Source organism: Sus scrofa, chromosome 15, assembly GCF_054392235.1.
Source record: "Sus scrofa isolate SSC_HxYL_T2T_F1_AM1 chromosome 15, Sscrofa_HxYL_maternal_Yorkshire_Landrace_v2.0, whole genome shotgun sequence".
Classification (NCBI taxonomy): Eukaryota; Metazoa; Chordata; class Mammalia; order Artiodactyla; family Suidae; genus Sus; species Sus scrofa.
This window is the reverse complement of record NC_139397.1, coordinates 28,290,343-28,308,940: the sequence shown is the minus strand read 5'-3', so window position 1 is coordinate 28,308,940 and position 18,598 is coordinate 28,290,343. Positions and strand designations below refer to the sequence as shown.

The window sequence follows — 18,598 nt, the reverse complement described above, 5'->3', positions numbered from 1 at the left end:
ATTTATTATGTACCTGATACTGAACTAACCATCAAGGCTCCTTGGAAAGGATTGTAGAATTTTAACTATATTAAACAATAGAGAACTGGTCCTTTAACAATCTCAAATGGAAAAATCTTTTTTCAAACACAGAAAGATCCTTCCTGATGGCTTTTTTTATTCTTTCATCAGTGAGTGTTATTTGGGGAAGGTGACATCATTCCAATATTAATGTAAGAGAAATATAACTGTACAGTTAGAGGGAGGCTTGAAGAGATAACAAGTGGTGAAATTGTGCCTTATATAAGAAATGGTTCCTTTTTCCATTGTAAAAGGAAGAGAGAAGGAAAAAAATGGGAATATGTATAAATATATTCATAGGAAAGTGATGGAGTTCTTATTCATTTCTTTCTTTTGGGGGAAAGAAGAGAGCTGGAAAGCACTTAAATTATTATTATCTCTTCTTAAAATTTTGGGTCTTTGAAAGAATGTTTTGAAAATTCTCCGTACTGGTAGAGGAATATCTTTACTGCGTATGTAAAACTATCAGCCCAGACTCTTAATGTTCACCATTATAAAATGATGCTTATGATACTGCAAGTATCTTATTTGGACACACAACCTAATCATATACCTAAATACAGCTGTATTAGAAAGTATACAGTATTCAAATAACCTACATTAATAGTTTTCCTACATTCCTAAAACTCAAATAATAGCATACTTATATACTAAATTTTATTACATCTACCAGAAAAAAAGTCATCTTTGTATCAACCAGTTTTCTTAATTAAAATAGAATTTACTGGTCAAATTTTAGATAATGAGCTATTCAAAGTTATCAAGGCCAAAATTTCATTTTATAAACTGGTCAGAATTAGAAAGGGAACTTGATTTTGAAAGTTTTGAAATAGGTGGCAAAGTCTTGGAAAAGCCGTAATGTTGAGTGGAATTGAGAAGACAGCTCAGAAGAATCAGCAGGCAGTGTGTGGCGTTAGCACTCTTTTAATCTCTGCTGGGTGTCCAGAATTAAGCACAGACTAGGAAAATGACTGGGCCAATCTAGGTCTGAAGACTTGCCAGACTGGCATGGCAGAAGGAATGGTGGGCCCAGAGGGCCAACTCTACCAGCAAAAGAGTAGTTGAAATAATGAATCAGAAAGGCTAAACTGGTTAGAGAAGGAGCAGTGTGTGTTCATGAGGAAAGGCATAAGTATTTTTGGAGAAGGTCAGATAGTCTATGGGGAAAAATTTCAAGGTATAGGAGAGGGAAGGGCAGAAAGGAAAGCAAGTTTGGGAGGTGGTTCTCAGACTTGATTACACATTAGAAATTCCTGAGGATCTTTGAAAACTACTAGAATGCCTAAGTCCCATTCTCTGAGATTTTAGTTGAATTGGTCCACAGTATATCCTGGGCAAAGGGAATGTATTTTACCACCAAAGTTGAAAACCTTTGTTTAGAATCTCATTAAAAAAACTTAGATTTTCTGCAAAGTGGTTGTAACCTTTATTTTCAAGTCAATGTAGAACCAGCAAAGGCTTTAAAAGGAATAGAACAAGTTATTATGTATTTTAGAAAAGTAACTCTTTCCTCAGACTGACTGGTGCCAAAAGATAGTGATTAGGGGAAAGGGAGACTAGTGGAGAGTGTATTTCAGGATTCTGGGCCAGAAGCAGTATGATCTTGAAACAAGGAGTAGCAAAAGAATTATAAAGTAGGGGACATATTTATGATGCTTCAACACCAGAACTTATCACACCAATTAATATATGTGTAGAGGGAGTTCCCATTGTGGCTCAGTGGTAACAAACCTGACTAGTATCCGTAATGACAATGGGTTAGATCCCTGGCCCCACTCAGTGGGTTAAGAATCCAGGATTGCTATGAGCTGTGGTGTAGGTTGCAGACGCAGCTCAGATCTGGCATTGCTGTGGCTGTGGTGTAGGCTGGCAGTTGCAGCTCCAAAATGAGCCCTAGCCTGGGATCTTCCATATGCTGTGGGTACAGTCCTAAAAAATAAAAATAAAATAAGATAAAATAAAATAAAATAATGTGTAGAATGATGGAGAAGAGTCTAAGATAACTGAATGTTTTCTATTTTGGATTATCTTTTATTTATTCAGTTGCTGAATACAAGTTATCATAGATAAGGCAGTTCAAAACATTTATTATCTCACTGTTTCCATAGGTTAGGAGTACAGCCATAGTCTCCCTATATGCTTTGCTTAAGAGTCTCACCAGCCTACAATCAAGAGGCGAGCCACGATTTAAGTCTTACCAGAAGTGTGACCTGGGAAACCTCCTCTTCCAAGCTTCCTTGGAATCACTGGCAGAATTTATTTTCATGCACCTATAGGGCTGTTTTCTTGCTGGCTGACAGCCAGGGGCTGCCCTCCGGTCCTAGAGGCTGCTTGTAGGCCCCTGCCCTGTGGCCACACCATAGGCATATTACAGCATGTTTGCTTCTTCAAGGCCAGTAGGAAAAATGTCTTTCTCTCAGAAAGGTCCAAATGATTTTCACCTGATTAACTCAGGCCCACCCACCATGATCTCCATTTGGATTAACTCAAAATCAGTAATTTGGCATGTTAATAATATCTTTGTATTCTTTTCCCTTTTGGCACATACCATAACCTAATCAGGGGACTGACTTTTATTGTATTCACTGGCCTTGCCCAAACTCAAAGGAAAGAGATTATACAGGCACATATACCAGTGTGCAGAAATCAGATATACTGCAGTTAATTAAAGTGAGGTAAACAAGAGAATTAGAATGTTTTAGGAGGAAAGTGATGGCCTCAGTTGTAGGCATGTTGAATTTGTGAGTTGTTGGGCAGCCAATTAGTCTGAATCTCTTGATGGCATAGAACTTAGTAGAGAGATCAGAGTTGGAAATACATATTTGGTAGTGGTGAGTAGAGATAGATAGTAGAGGTGACATCCAGAGAAAGACTTTAGCAAGAGGTGGGGTAAGGACAGGAGTAAGTTAGTAAAGTTAGAACCTCTGCATCTGTATTTCAACTTCAACCCACTCCTCTTGATTCCAGTCCAATATCTCATATGTAATCTTTCACCATTCCTCCTTATTTCTTTTGATAATATCCTGCTCTTTCTAATGTATAGTCCATCCTTTGTCTCCCTCTGAAATTCACATCACACTACACAGAAGGGAGAATGCCAAGACCAGCTCAGCAGGATGGGGCTGAAGAACGGGTACTATGGAACTTAAGGGAAAAAAAAGTTAACATAAAACAAGACACAGAGACATTTATCTTAAGTAAAGGTGGGAACTGGGGGACTCAAGGTCTCAGGGACCAAGAGCCCTGCCTCAAGAAACCACACTGCTTTTATTGTGCTCTTGAGGATTATGTCAAGTGAAAAAGGGGTTGTAGGTGCAGGATATGGGGTTTTTTTTTTAATTATTTTAAAAGTCACTTAGCTGGTAGATGATTAAACTTTAAACTTTAGGCATTTAAGAATTATTAGCATGTGAGTTAGCTATCTATGCATAGCATTTCAGAGAATCCTCACTGTGCTTCCGCAAAGGGCATGCCTATTTGGGGCAACCCTGTGTGCCTAGGTGTGCACCTTGGTTCTCTTTGCTAATGCATATTCTGCTAACGACCACTCATAAACCACGTGGCCATGAGGTTCCTCTTTCTCTTATTCTTTAGAGGACATATCATGCTTGTGCAAATGGCGTGCCAATCTGCACAGGTCCGGCATGCCTAGACCAATGTATTAAGTCCTCATTCAGCTGACCCCGTGAATAACCCATGCCTTTAGGTCTTTGTTCTTAAGCTTAAGTCATTTACCATCACCGTGACTGTTTCTCAAGCAGGAAGATGGGACAAAGTAAGGAAGGACAAGATGGAGTTTTCAGCACAGAGGCTAAGAAAATGTTATAAATCATATGTCGCAACAGGAGAACAAAAATCTTTCTTTGTGAAAGCCTCGCAGAGCACAGGTACTAAGATTGACTCTATTATGCTCCCTGTTCCCAGATGGAGAATTGTAGGACACAAGGTCCAGCCAGGAGAGATCATCATTAACCCTGAGCTGCTTCATTTCTTCTTATCATAAAGCAGGACTTACTATGCACTTTTCCATGCTTCCTCAATCTCAGAACTGCCTAGGAAGTAAACAGGTGGCACACATTTGGAATGAAGAGACAGTCTTAACATTTTTGTCTGTTTATTGAAACCCCTGAGGCAATGTTGTTAGGCAATCTAAGCTGTGAGCATGGAAACAGAAGTAAATTTGATCAGTACATTTTGATTTGACTTTCCTCCCTTCTTTTCAATCTTTTTTCTTTCAGGTTATATGCAAGAAGAATGCGTCATCCCTTGCCCATTTGATTGCAAGTTAAGTGATTGGTCCAGTTGGGGGTCTTGCAGTTCATCTTGTGGGATTGGAGTAAGAATTCGATCCAAATGGCTGAAAGAAAAACCATACAATGGAGGTCGACCGTGTCCCAAGCTGGATCTCAAGAATCAGGTAAAGTGCATGAAGCAACAAGCAAAAAGCTGAAAAAGTGTCCCCTTTATTATTTCCTGTTGAAATGGAAATCATCTTGTTATAAGTAGCTCATAAAAAGCTATTCAAGTTCGGAATAGTGGTAAGAAGGTAGAAATTAATATAATAGAATTAGTCATTGAAGCTTTGCTCACTCTTAGGTAATACTAAGAACAACTTGGTAACAGCAATAAGAATGTTTACAAAAATGATATAAAATTGGATTTTAAATTATCTTGAAATGTAATTTGATCAATCATGATATTATGAAAGGTAGGGCTCTGTGTGTGTGTGTGTGTGTGTGTGTGTGTGTGTGTGTCTGAGAGAGAGATATTATTGAAAGAATGTCAATTATTTTATAGCAATAGATGTAATTAATGGTCTCATCCATATACTCCAAAAATGATGTTCAATTTTTTCCTTCACTTAACCCTTCATCCAAGTTTTCTTTGTTCCTAATCTCATCAATGCTTCCACACCTCTTCATATCTCTTCTGAGTTATTTCTCTACCTTGGGTCCCAAATGAAAGCTGTTTTTTATAAATATAATCCTGAAGGATACCCTTCCATATAGACATCTAGGAAAATTACCATCTTAAGCAATCAGAGTTGATTAGAGTATTTCAGTTGTCTCTGCCCATGTAGCAGAGTCTTAAGATTTAGTTAAGAATTATAATAATGCAAATTTCTCCCATGATTGTGTTCTCTTATTGTATTAGGACTACTATATAAATTTTAATCAGTTGAATAGGTGGAGTACAAGATGGTGATTGTTAAAAGCTCTTTATTCTTAGAAAGGTGAAGAGTATCTTATATGAGGAAGTAGATCCTTTATGACTTTGAAACTCCTTTAACAAATGGCTATGCGGGCTTCTATTACTCATTCTGTTATATTCATTTATGCCCTCTTAACTCCATCTTGATTAGATTTTCTATACAGGTTGTTTAATGGAAGGGAAATCCACACACCTGTTTTTAATTAATTTGAATAGCATATCTAATACTATGTGTATTTAGATATCATTTGTCAATTCAAGACTGACAATCTCTAGCTATTTTTTTTTCCCTAGTTTTGGTAAAAGATGCATAACTCACTGAAAATGAAAAATTATTATTTATGGCAAAAATATTTTGTGTTCTAAGGTAGGACAGAGTATTAGGCTTGTCTTGTTGTTTAAGATTATGTCGGATAGGAGTTCCCACTATAGTGCAGCAGGTTAAGAATCAAGAGTTGTTCTGTGGCAGCAGGGGTTTGATCCCCAGCCTGGCACACAGGGTTAAGGATCCGGTGTTGCCATAGCTGTAGTGTAGGTGGCAGCTGCAGCTCAGATTCAGTCCCTGGCCAGGGTGTGGCCAAAAAGGAAAAAAAGTATAGATATGTAGGGTAACATAATGATCCCATTTTCTTAAAGTAGATATAAAACATATTGGATAAAGATGATGAAGAGGATTGCAAAATCAACATAAAGGTTGCAAAAACAAAACAAAACAAAACACAAGTGACAGTGGTTTAGGGGAGGGAAGAATGGGGTATGATTAATGAACACAGGAAAGAAATAATCAGAGCAGTGAGAGTCTGAGGAGAGAAGCCTTGCCAGTATGAAGGAATAATACAGGCTGATGGTCAAAGGAGGACTTTCAAATGAGTACTCTGCATGAAGACTAACCCTCCCTAGGGGATTATGCAGGCATTTAAAAAGGGAAAAATCTACCAAGCATTTATAATTATGAATTATGTATGATAATTCTCTCTCCTCAAAACCATCAAAAAAACTTAAGCCTTTATAACACGTGTTAAATACTAATATTAATATGCTAGTTTTATGAGCTAAGAAATTATCAAGGGAGTAAAAGGACTTCATTTGAGCACAGATTATAAAACTACATTTTCCATATGTATAGGCAAATGTACAGAAACATCTGTATCAAATTTGGGAGTATAAGATAAAGGTACTGGTATGCCTGTTACAACTTAAAGGAAACTCATTCTAAACAGTTAATTGAGGTATAAAACTTGTAAGAAGTCATACATGCTAAAAATTAAGCCCAGGTTCAAGAATAATTTAGGTAAATTCCATATGTGAAAACTAAACGAGGGTGGCTTTGCCTATAGGAGCTGTTTCTAGTGTTTGCGCATTCAGGGAGGGGCTTGTAGCCCTCCAAAGATGCTGATGTGGTGCTCAGAAGTGAATCCTGGAATTTAATTATCAGAAATCAAATTTAGTGTGGCATGTATTCTGATATCAAGAGGTTTTAGGTATCTAGAAGGTATGTGGCTTAGTTAAACTTGAATCGAAAAACTTCATCTCAATAAATCTCAACTTAATATTTTAACAGAAGTTAATTGATCGATCAAGACAGTAGGTAATAATCCTCCCCTTTCAAATTTCTAAAGAAAGCACACTTTTACCTGCACTTAAGTGTATTTGTGGAAAGCTGTCTGTGGATTTCTTTATATATCTTCTATATATGAGAGAATCCCCTTTGTATATGTGTGTGTGTTATATATAAAAATCTGTTGAAGTTATCCATATTTTTTAATTCATCCGAAAATAAATTGGGTTGTCAGGAATTTTCATTATTTAGGAAATATTTCCCAGCTTCTATTATTCATGGCAATCCTTCTTTAGAAGAGATCGCTATTTGTTTCTCCAAGCTGGAAATATGATCTAGTTAGAAGTACACCCACTGAGGCTGGTTCTTCTATAAAGTTCAGTTTTACTGCTGGCCTTAGGTTATCTGTCTCCTTTTCAATTGATTTTTAGGTTTAGATTTATTTTTCTATTTTTTGGAACCAGATTAATATTCTCTCATCCATTCACTCGTAAGACCTTTAAAAATTGTAACCAAATTATAGCAGTAAGGGAGGTGCATATCTCTAGTACCCGTGCATGAGGAAAATTCAGTGTATATCAGATGAAGCCTAGCATGCTGTTTGTAAAGAAATTGAACTTTCGTATGTGTATTCATATATATTATGCACATGCTGATGTAAATGTTAGTTTACCTGCGTATGCTTTATCATCCTCCTCCTTCATTTCTCTTTAGAACATGAGATCTTTGTGAGGCCAAGGGCTGTCTTTCTACTTCTGAGACTCATTTTAGCTACTGGTACATCATCCTGTGGATTGTCAAATTATATTTTCTGGATGCTTTAGTTGAAAAGAAGTCTTCTGTCTGGATGAGTGGGTGGCTACCACCCTAGACAGAAAAAATGTCTATTAGAACTCTGGTCTCTTAAGCTGTGATTTGTCATTCGAATTCTCGAAACACACAAGCTCTTCTAGAAGGAAGAAATAAGAACCTGCAAATTATTACTGCCCAAAGAGTCTTTCATGAGTTGCCTGAAAAATCCTGGGTGTTTGGATTCCCCTTTGAAATCTAACTCAGGGGTATAAATAAAAAGGTTGGTATTATGTATCCAAGCTCATAAATGGCTCTAAATTTGTTAGTGAAATCAGTATTTATAATCTCTCAAGAAAAAGCCTCCTTTTTAAACTAAAACCTGTTAACAGGATAGCTCTTTCTTCAGCAGTGCCAAAGTGACAGCCATACCTTTGTGGCTGTCTGCTAAGTATATTTGTGATGCTAAATAGATTAGGCATGCAGTTTACCCAAAGGATTTCTTTAAGGGGAGAACTTCTAAATAGTTTTTTGGATTATCAGGTCAGTTGGCTGATGCCCTTGACTCTGTTATGCATAATCAAATACATACTATAACAATTTTTTTCAGTCTATACTGTGGTGAGTGGATTTAAGTGCATTTTTACTGTTTATTTTTGCTGTATTTTTTCTTTTGGTATTCTGCTTAATAAAAGATCAAATATGAGGACATTAAAGCTCCATTGGGCTTACATTTTTCTATGAGTTCTTTTTTTTTTTTTTTTTGTCTTTTGTCTTTTGTTGTTGTTGTTGTTGTTGTTGCTATTTCTTGGGCCACTCCCGCGGCATATGGAGATTCCCAGGTTAGGGGTTGAATTGGAGCTGTAGCCACCGGCCTACGCCAGAGCCACAGCAACGCGGGATCCGAGCCGCGTCTGCAACCTACACCACAGCTCACGGCAACGCCGGATCGTTAACCCACTGAGCAAGGGCAGGGACCGAACCCGCAACCTCATGGTTCCTAGTCGGATTCGTTAACCACTGCGCCACGACGGGAACTCCTTTCTATGAGTTCTTTACACAGTTGAAGACAAGGAAGTTCAGAAAATTCTATGTTGTTTACATATTGCAAATCCGTGTATCCACTGTGTTTGAGTAAAAAAATCTTACATTGAAATTCATTATGTATATTTTTAAATGCATGCTATCTATCTATTTAAATACATTTTTGGAAGAGTTTTGATTATGTTTTCAACTGAATGAAAGTATATAAATTAAATACATGAGTTCTCTAGAAACAACTGATATTTCAAAGGGTGTCTTCTCTCCGAAGAATAGTCTAAATTTGGAGGTGATAAGTATAATGCATTTTATTTCTTATAGCAAGGTAATCATATTTTAAAGAATACTTTTTTTTCTAAAGATATACAGGTATATTTTAGCATGGACTAGAATGTGGCTTTGTATGAGAAACATTTTTCAAAGAGAAATAGCTCATGTTCATTTTGATCCAGCTTCATTAATTATTAGTAGCATGTTAGGATGTGGAAATAGGATGTCATTCAACCGGAATGTTTGTTTATACAGAAAAATATGGCTACACTTAAAGTTTAATTGGACTTAACCAGTTTTGGCCTCTTGCTTCTTTTCCACCAGCTGGACTCCCACTCATCTTAGCCTAGTCCAAATCATTCCTGGCAGAGTCCTGCTCACTTTGGAATTGGTGCTTTGGCAGGAGCCCCAGACTTTAATGGAGCAAGAAGTCGTCTTCTTGAGCATTAATATGGGAAGCCCACACTTACCATGATTAAGCACATTCAGGTTTCTCCTTCTTGCATGGGGAGGTGGGGGTTGGTGACTACACCTTTGATGAGAACTTGTTCTAACTATGAAATTCTATATGTGATAGAATTAAGAGAAGCAGAATGATTTATTCCCCAGGGTTATTTAATAAATAACCTCCTCCCATGGAGGAAGATTTAATAAAGGCAGATACTGCTAAACATTTCACCACTTCTCAACACAGTAATTATCATCACTGTAAAGTCCGTCTCCTAGGCAGAGTGAAATGGCTCCTAAGGGCTGGTGTTTGTCCATTTGTATTCTTTATGCTTGTCTGTCAATCCGAACTCCATTCTCAAGTTATGACATTGCACTAACTGAGCCGAGTAGAGCTTGGAGGAGAGGCAATTTTTCCTTTTTGTTCTTGCTCTCCAAGAAAAAAAAATGTATTTTTCTTCTCAAGAGATTCCTCTCCTCCTGCATTTGCATCTACACATACCATCTTCTAGATCATTCCAAAAGGACTACCCTTCAGGCTTGTTAAAATCTTTTTGCAAATTTGATCATTTTTCTTGAAAACTGACAGAATCACTCATGAGAAGCAATTTTCCTCTAACTGTTGCCCACTTTCTTGCATTTTACTGTTTTTTTTAGTAACTGGGTTTTTCTTCTCTGCATATATTCAAACTCACTTCTAGTTGTTATGCATGATGTTCCCATGTACCTCTGGAGTGTTCTCTACTAAGCTAGCTTGGCAAATATACCTAATGCTGTCCCTAGACAGGGTTCCCAGGACTGGCAGGAGGCAGCTATAAAATTGTGAAGCATGCAAATTGTATAAAATTTTGTCTCTGGAACACTTTCAGTGTGCTTTCGTACCTTGTATTATCCCTAACCCCTAACTCCTGAAGTTCTGGAATATTATATTAGATAACATCAGCAGAAAATTGCATCATCTGTATTTGAAATTTTGCAAAACTGTTGTCTTAACCAAATATTTCAAGTAGACCTGCTTAGTACTTCTCTAGAAAAAAAATATTGGCAGGACCTACATTTCAGTTCTTTCCTAAAGCATCCTATCTTTTAAGCTTTAAATATGGCATGGAAACTTCCCTTTTCCTCTCATGCATTAAAAAAATATATGGATCTTGGAGCTCCTGCGGTGTGTCAGTGGGTTAAGAAGCCAACTAATATTGATGAGGATGTGGGTTCAATCCCTGGCCTCACTCATTGGGTTTGGGATCCAGTGTTGCCCCAAGCTGCAGTGTGAGTCGCAGCTCAGATCCAGTGTTTCTGTGGCTGTGGCGTAGGCCTACAGCTGCAGGGATTCCTAGCCTGGGAACTTTCATATGCTTTAGGTGCAATCCTAAAGAGCAGTGTAGCACTTCCTTCGAATAACCTGCTAAAGATTTGTTTAAAAGAAAGATTCTAAACAGCATGCTGATTCTCTAGTTCTTCTTCTTCTTGAGATATGATTGACACATAACACCATACAGGATAAAGGGGCATGAGAGGATGATCAGGACCCAGTTGAGGGTCCTTGGCTTGAGCAGGAAAGAATTTAAGAGCAGCCATAGTATAGTGAAAGCAGGTTTATTCAGGGAGATACATACTCCAAAGACAGAGTATGGGCCCCTCAGAAGGTGAGAGTGGCCCCAGGGCATGCGGTCATTTGTAAAATTGAGAGTGGCCAAGGGAGGAGTTCCTGTCTCAGTGCAGCGGAAATGAATCCGACTAGGAACCATGAGGTTGCAGGTTCAATCCCTGGCCTCGCCAAGTGGGTTAAGGATCTGGCATTGCCGTGAGCTATGGTGTAGTTTGAAGGTGCAGCTTAGATCTGGCATTTCCGTGGTTCTGGTGTAGGGTGGCAGCAATAGCTCCAATTAGACCTTTAGCCTGGGAACTTCCATAAGCCACTGGTGTGGGCCTCAAACAACAACAACAACAACAAAAAAGACAGAGAGAGTGGCCCAGGGGGATACACATTCCATATACAGAATGAGGTCCTTCTCAAGAGGGAACAGCACCCTGAGGTGTGGCTGTGATTAGATTTATGGGCTAGGTGATTTTATTGGCTAATGAGTGGGAAGAATACTCTGTCTTGGAGCGGGGCGGGCAGGGATTCCCAGAAGTGGGCCATAGCTCACTTTTGGCCTTTTATGGCACCTGTGGTGTATCACTTCACTAATGTATTACGGTGAGCATATAATGAGGTGCATGGTCTACTGGAAGTTGATTCTTCCACCATCTTGAGCATACTTGGTTCTAACTGATTTTTGTGGGTATGCTGTTCTTAATGGTTGTATCATTCTTGTAATGGTTGTGCCCTACCCCCTTTCCTTCCTCTCTCATTAGTTTAAGATGTATAATAACTGGATTTGATAAATTTATGTATTGCAATATGATTACCACCATAGCATTAGTTAACACATCACTCATATATAACCATCATTTCCTTTCTGTGGTAAGAACAATTAAGATCTACTCTCAGCCACACTGAAATTTATCATACAGAATTGTTGACTATAATCACCATGCTGAACATTAGATCTCCAGGACTTATTTATCTACTAGTTGCAGGTTTGTACTCTTTAGATTTTTTTAAGCTTTATCCCAATATTAAGTTAGCAGAAAGCAAGTTACCTAGGCCCTGACTAAATCCTCTGAATGATCCCAGTGGAAAAGCACTTGTTGAATTGTGATTTAATTTTTTCTGTATGACTTGAGTCATGGTAAAAATAGTCCCTTTGAGAAGCTTATTTAAACCTTTTGAAATATAGAGTATTGTTTCATAACCTTTACTGATTGTAAGAATGGAACCATCACCATGGGTAGGAGAAAGGTTGGTATAAAAACATTTTCCCAGGCCTCTGCTCTGAAAACTGTGGTCAGCAGGGTTAGAGTAGATATGAGAATGTGTATTTATTAGCAAAGCTTTGTCTTTGCTGCTTCTTTTGATCAGGCAAATTGGTGAACACTGCCTAATTGAGAGTCTCGCCCCAGAAGCTCCAATTTCTGCTGAGATCATCTCTGGAAAAGATTTTCTCGGTGGTTGACTTGACCTGCCATTTCTAATATCAGCAAGGAATGCAACCACTAGTTCTTTGCAACTCGAAGCAAATCTGGGAGTACCTTCCCACTTTACAGAAGAAGAGACTAAGGCTTAGAAGGGGGTAATTACTTGCCCAGCTTTACCCATTGATGTATATAAGGGGTTAAGAGTCATTCAAGTCTGAGGTCAAAGGCTACCCTGCATCTTCTAGCTGTGGGTACAGGAGATTATTTATTATTATTTAACCTTTCTGTGTCTCAGTCTCATAGTCTGTAAAATGGGTTTAATAACAACTACCTTATAAGATTATTATATTAATTAATATAAAATCAAAATAAACTTCCTGTCTTATTGTCTGGCATATGGTTAAAAACTTGATAGATGTTTAATTTTCCTTGGTCTCTAACACATAATTCCTGTTTCTAATTCAGTTTGTTTTCACTTATACCATGTTGCCCTTTACATCTAAATTATGCAGATTGCTTTTCTTTTTACATTTAGCTACTGAGATATACAAAATCCAATATTTCCATTGTAATCACTCAGCTTATATACATAAGTAAACCTGTTGTCACCACTTCCCCTATGGGGAGTCTGCTTTATTTTATTTCTAAACATCTTATATGGCATTGCATCATTTCCCTAGTGGCAAAAATGGGCGTAAATTTTTAGATATTCATAACTAATTTCCTATGAGCTTGGGACTCTTTGGATCTTTATATAAATGTTTTTATGAATGAGTGTAACAGAAAAATAAACAAGTCATTACAGTAGCGCTCTGTGACTTTTTACAAAGGGAATCTTCCCATTCATTTACCACCCGCATCAAGAAATAATACCTTATCAACCTCTCATATGCCCTCGTTTGAGCTCCACCTCCTTTACAACCACCTTCCTTTCACCAAATAGAACTTCTAACAGGACAAATTAATTTTATCATTTTAAAAACCTTTATACAGATGTACTCTTTTGTCTGCCTTTTTCTCCTCTGCATGACGTTTGTAATATTTATCCATGTTATAATGTATAGAAAATTTTGTTCATTGTCATTGCTTTATGTTGTATTCTTGTATATAGCCCATTATTAGATTTTATATATATATATATATGTATATATATATATATATATATACACACACACACACACGCATATCTCACATTTTATCCATTTTTCATTGTTAGTGGATGGACTTTTGGGTTGTTTCTGATTTGGGGTTATTATAAATAACACTGCTGCAACGATTCCTGTGCGTGTCTTGTGGTGTGCACATGTGTGCATTTCTATTGGGTATAGACGTAAGAGTAGAATTCCTAGGTCATAGCCTATGTGTATATTCAACTTCAGTAAATAATTGACATTTCATTTTAACTTGTATATTATTATAGATCTTCCTAAATGCAGATAGTATATAATTCTAGGTAATGACTTGTAATATAACCTGTGACACCATGGAAAAAAAGTGTGAATGCCACATGGGTACATTAAATGTCTGTCTTAGCATTTCCCACATCATAGCACATCAATGACTGCTGGCTCCTCCCAAGTCATAGTTCTTTTCCCAAAGAGAACAAGTGTCTGAGTGCTGCCTTCTTGCTAGACTCTGCTCACATCTCTCCTAAACAACCACCATATCTATCAATCATGCTTCCTCTCCCTCTTTCTTGTTACCTTAGGGATAAAGAAAAAACTATATAATATAGTTTATAAGACATTTCCTGATCTGGCCTCATTCTGTGACCTCATGGTCAAATCAACAAGGCCCTCAGGCCGGGGAAACTGCCTAAATCAGGAGGAAGGAGCTACTTCTATCTTTAGATGTCCCTATTAGCCTTTAGACAGGCTCTCTTATAAAGTGAGAATTTTACAGTCTCAGGATGATCCTATAAATCAATTGGTTAATGTCTAATGTCTCTTTTAATAGAAATTGCCTTTCAATTATGAATCATCAAGCATTCTTGAATGAAATTAAATATGTGGATTGACTTTATCACTTCTTATCTAAAAGCGCCTCATCAAATTCCCTCTACATTGGATTAAAATTAAGCTCTGCTACCATTTAAATATAGACTGCCCAAGGCAGATTGGAGTTGTTGCTTTCCTCCCTGAAGATAAATCTTTCTCTTAGATGACAAGGTAAGGGACTGTGCTTATCACCTGTGCTGAAAGCATGGATGGAACCAATTGTAAAGTGTGCCTCCAAGGGATATTCCTAAGTAACGAAAGTGTTGTCCAAAGCCATCTTCCATCCTAATAGACACCAATCTTGTCGCCCTTAGAATCCAAGGTAAATTAGTTTGAATAATATTGGGAAAGAAATGTGAATTGAGTTGGCTTTCCAATGCACTGTATGTCAAACAGGGGCCAGTGGGAACCATGTGTCATAAACTAGAATGGCAGCAACACAGAGTGAAAATTGCTGTTTCTTTTCTCTGTTTTTGAAGCAAGGGAACACAGAAGAGTTGAAGTCATTGTTGGTCCAAATTTTTGTATTTTGTTTATTTGAAAGGACATTTGATACTAGGATAAGTGTATTTTTATACTTCTAAGTCTTTGCTCAAATTCAACTACTAAAAGTGTCCTACCCTAGTAACTATTTAATATAGATCTTGATTTACGATGGCGTTATGTCCAGATAAAGCCATCGTAAGTTGAAAATATCTTAAATCAAAAATGCATTGAATTCATTTACCTTATCAAACACCATAGCTCAGCCTAGCTACCTTAAATATGCTCAGAATACTTCCACTAGCCTATAGTAGAGCAAAATCACCTAACGCAAACCTCGTTTAATAACAAAATTGTTGAATATTTTATGTAATTTACTGAATTCTGTAGTGAAAGGGGAAAAAACTGAAATGGTGCCTGGGTTACAAAACAGTTGTAAATGTATTGGTCCTTTACCCTCCTGATCCCATGGCTGACTGGCAGCTGCTGCTCCCTGCCCCTGTGCAGAATCATGAGAGATATCATTGGACCAGCAAAGGATCAAAATTCAAAATTTGGACTATTGTTTCTACTGAATGTGTATTTCTTTTGTACCATCATAAAGTCAAAAAATCATAAGCTGGGGACTGTCTGCATTGGATTCTGCCTCCACCAGCCCCTCACACTCCTCATTCACCCTTACTTGGGTCTCCTTTTCTTACTGTATGGTTTTCTCATTTATTCTTAGTTTTGATATTTGGTTGCCTCTCCACACCACCCCCACAAGAGAGATACTTAGTTCTCAGTGAGCACCTTGAAAGCTGATAGCAGTGTTGTTTTAGGCTGGATTCTCCCAGAAGCAGAACCTGAGATAGGATTTGAGATCAAGAATTTGTATATCAAGTGCAGAGCATACCACTGGGAAGAGAATAAAAAGTGCTACAGAGAAGGGAAGAAACAATACAGTACCTCTGTTATGAAGCTATGTGCCATAGTAGCCACAGAAGATTAAGCTTGTGGAGAACTCCAGGAGACTATACAAAATTCATGATCAGACCTGAGGGGCCAGAAAACTGGGATATCTGTATTGAAATTTCAGAGAGTCCCTCATTGAGGAGAATGTCCACTCTGTGCACTTTGGGCCAAGCATAAGTGATCCTTCTACTGTTTTTGTAGAAGCTCATGGGCACAAAGATCCGGACACTGGCAATTGGAATTTGGCCAGATCACAGTGAAAGGTTGCTGATGATGGTATTATCCTTCTGTAATTTAAAGTACTGAGATGCATTGAAATTGCTCAATTAGTATATTCTTTACTGGGGGTTGTATGTGGTCTGTGTAATCCATGTCATAACCAGAAGTCCACTTTCTTTTTCCCGATAAAACTACACTTTACTACAGACCAGTGGACAGCTGTATGTGTATTTTGAGTTGTTTGCATTTGGGTTAAAAACAGATTTATAATTATCTGGCTGTGCCATCTCATCTGGTCTCCCCTGAAACTGATCCCATGCCTTTTGTGGATACTGGTGATGGGAAAGATCAAATCTGGGTGTAGAGACCAAAACATGCCCCAATTCAGGAGCTAGAAATAAGGTAATTCAGAGGGCTTCAGAATGACCCTACATATAGCCTTTGTTTTTCCTTTAGGTGATGAACCTCATACTATGTCCCTTTCTCTGTGGCTGCTACCAAATATAATTTTATTGACCTGAAAGAAAATGTAAGAGAAGGCAGAGCAGGATGGGACTAGCATGTCAGACTCTTAGATGGTGTTCTCTATGCATGAAAAGAGAATAACTGACTGTTCACAACTAAGAAGTTCTAGAACAGTCATATACTAGAATACTAGCTTGTTAGGAAGAAACCTAAAAGTATCTAACCTACTAGTTCCCAGTCATGGCTGCACATTGACTTACTGGGGAAGCATTCCATCCTACCTAGACTAAATAAATCAGAATTTTTGCTGATGGGATCCACCTCCCTGTATTTAAAAATACTCGGGTGATTCTAGGAGTCTCCATTGTTGCTCAGAGGTAACAAATCCAACTAGTATCCATGAAGATGTGGGTTCAATCCCTGGCCCCACTTGGTAGGCTAAGGATCCAGCATTGTCCTGAGCTATGGTGTAGGTCACAGATCTGTGGCTGTGGCTGTGGTATAAGCCAACAGCTGAAGCTCTAATTTGACCCCTAGCTTGGAACTTCCATATGCCACACCTGCATCCCTAAAAAATAAAAATAAAAATAAATAAATAAATAAAAAATCCTCAACTGCTTCTAATGTGTAACTGGGGCTGGGGGCTGCTGGCAAAGGCAATCCCATCATCTTGTAAATGATGTAACTAGGGCTCAGAGAGATGACCTGACACCTATTACCAACTAGAACAGGAGCCCTGCCTCTGTATTGTTTTTCCTTTCCTTTTTGAACATCTTTTCCATACAAGTGAACACAAATGCAATAGGAAATGTCAGCAACATGCATGCGGACTAGATGTGCATTATTCTCTTAGGAAAACAAGGAAGGGATGCTCGGACCTCATCCTGCAGAGTTTCCCCCTGAGGATGACTCTCCCTGCCCACTAAAGACAAATTGCCTTTACCATGAGCAAGTGACCTCTATTGGGAGATGATTTAACTGAACATGCAACCCCCAACAACTGTCTTTTCCTGTATGAGGAAACTTACCTGGTGGCTATGCAAATGCTCATAAGTAGGTAGAAAATTGCATTACATGGGAGTAGTAACGATAGGTTAGTAGATGTATTTTACTTTGCATTATTCAACAAATCCCACATGTATATCATCATGTTATATGATTAGGGACATGGGAAGAGACATATAAAAATGTAATGAGTTCCTGTTGTGGCTCAGTGGGTTAAGAACCCAACTAATATCCCTGAGGATGTGGGTTTGATCCCTGGCCTCGGTCAGTGGGTTAAGGATCTGGTGTTTCCATGAGCTATGGTGTAGGTCACAGATAAGGCTTGGATCTGGTGCTGCTGTGGCTGTGGCATAGGCTGACACCTGCAGCTCTGATTTGACAGCTCCGTTTGGACCCCTAGCCTAGGAACTTCCATATGCCACAGGTGTGGCCCTAAAAAGAAAAAAAAAAATATGACAGGTGCAACTGTGTAAGTGTATGATGTGGACCGAGACTTCTGAGTAACAGCAATTTATTAATTAGCCCAGGTAGCTTCCAAAAAGAGAAGAGGTCAAAAATAAAATTGAATTTAGGGTCATCATCAGTGTTTTGGAAAACAACTTTCATTCTCTGTACCTGTGTCATTCTTCGTTCATTTGGCAAACACTTCTTGAGAATGAATAATGTGCCAGGAAGAGTTATTTAAGTTCATTTGAACTTCATTGCTTCAGGAGTTTCCACTGGGAACCTGCATCTGTGGAAACTCAAGTGAAGGGTTTAAAGTATAGATGGTCAGGCTCTAGATGTCCATAGCATTAGACCTGCTTTACCTTCTTTAAAAATAAATGAAACCAGGAGTTCCCATCATGGCGCAGTGGTGAATGAATCTGACTGGTTGCAGATTCGATCCCTGGCCTTGCTCTGTGGGTTAAGAATCCGGTGTTGCCTTGAGCTGTGGTGTAGGTTGCAGATGCAGCTCGGATCCTGCATTGCTGTGGCTCTGGCGTAGGCCGGCAGCTACAGCTCCGTTTGGACCCCTAGCCTGGAAGCCTCCATATGCCACAGGAGAGGCCCTAGAAAAGGCAAAAAGACAAAATAA

The 18,598-nt window shown here is 38.3% G+C and overlaps 1 protein-coding gene across 10 annotated transcripts in view; it reads left to right on the top strand.

Moving 5' to 3' along the window:
- Positions 1-18,598, top strand: part of THSD7B (thrombospondin type 1 domain containing 7B) — a 960,849-nt gene that overhangs the window by 733,341 nt on the left and 208,910 nt on the right. For 6 of the 10 annotated variants that reach the window (XM_085001332.1, XM_085001330.1, XM_085001334.1 and 3 more), the window contains one exon: positions 4,299-4,477. In XM_085001332.1, coding sequence (XP_084857458.1) covers positions 4,299-4,477 — 179 coding nt within the window. Of the gene's footprint in view, positions 1-4,298; positions 4,483-18,598 lie in introns of all 10 variants that reach the window. The other 4 variants (XR_014830551.1, XR_014830550.1, XR_014830553.1 and 1 more) reach the window with 1 other exon arrangement.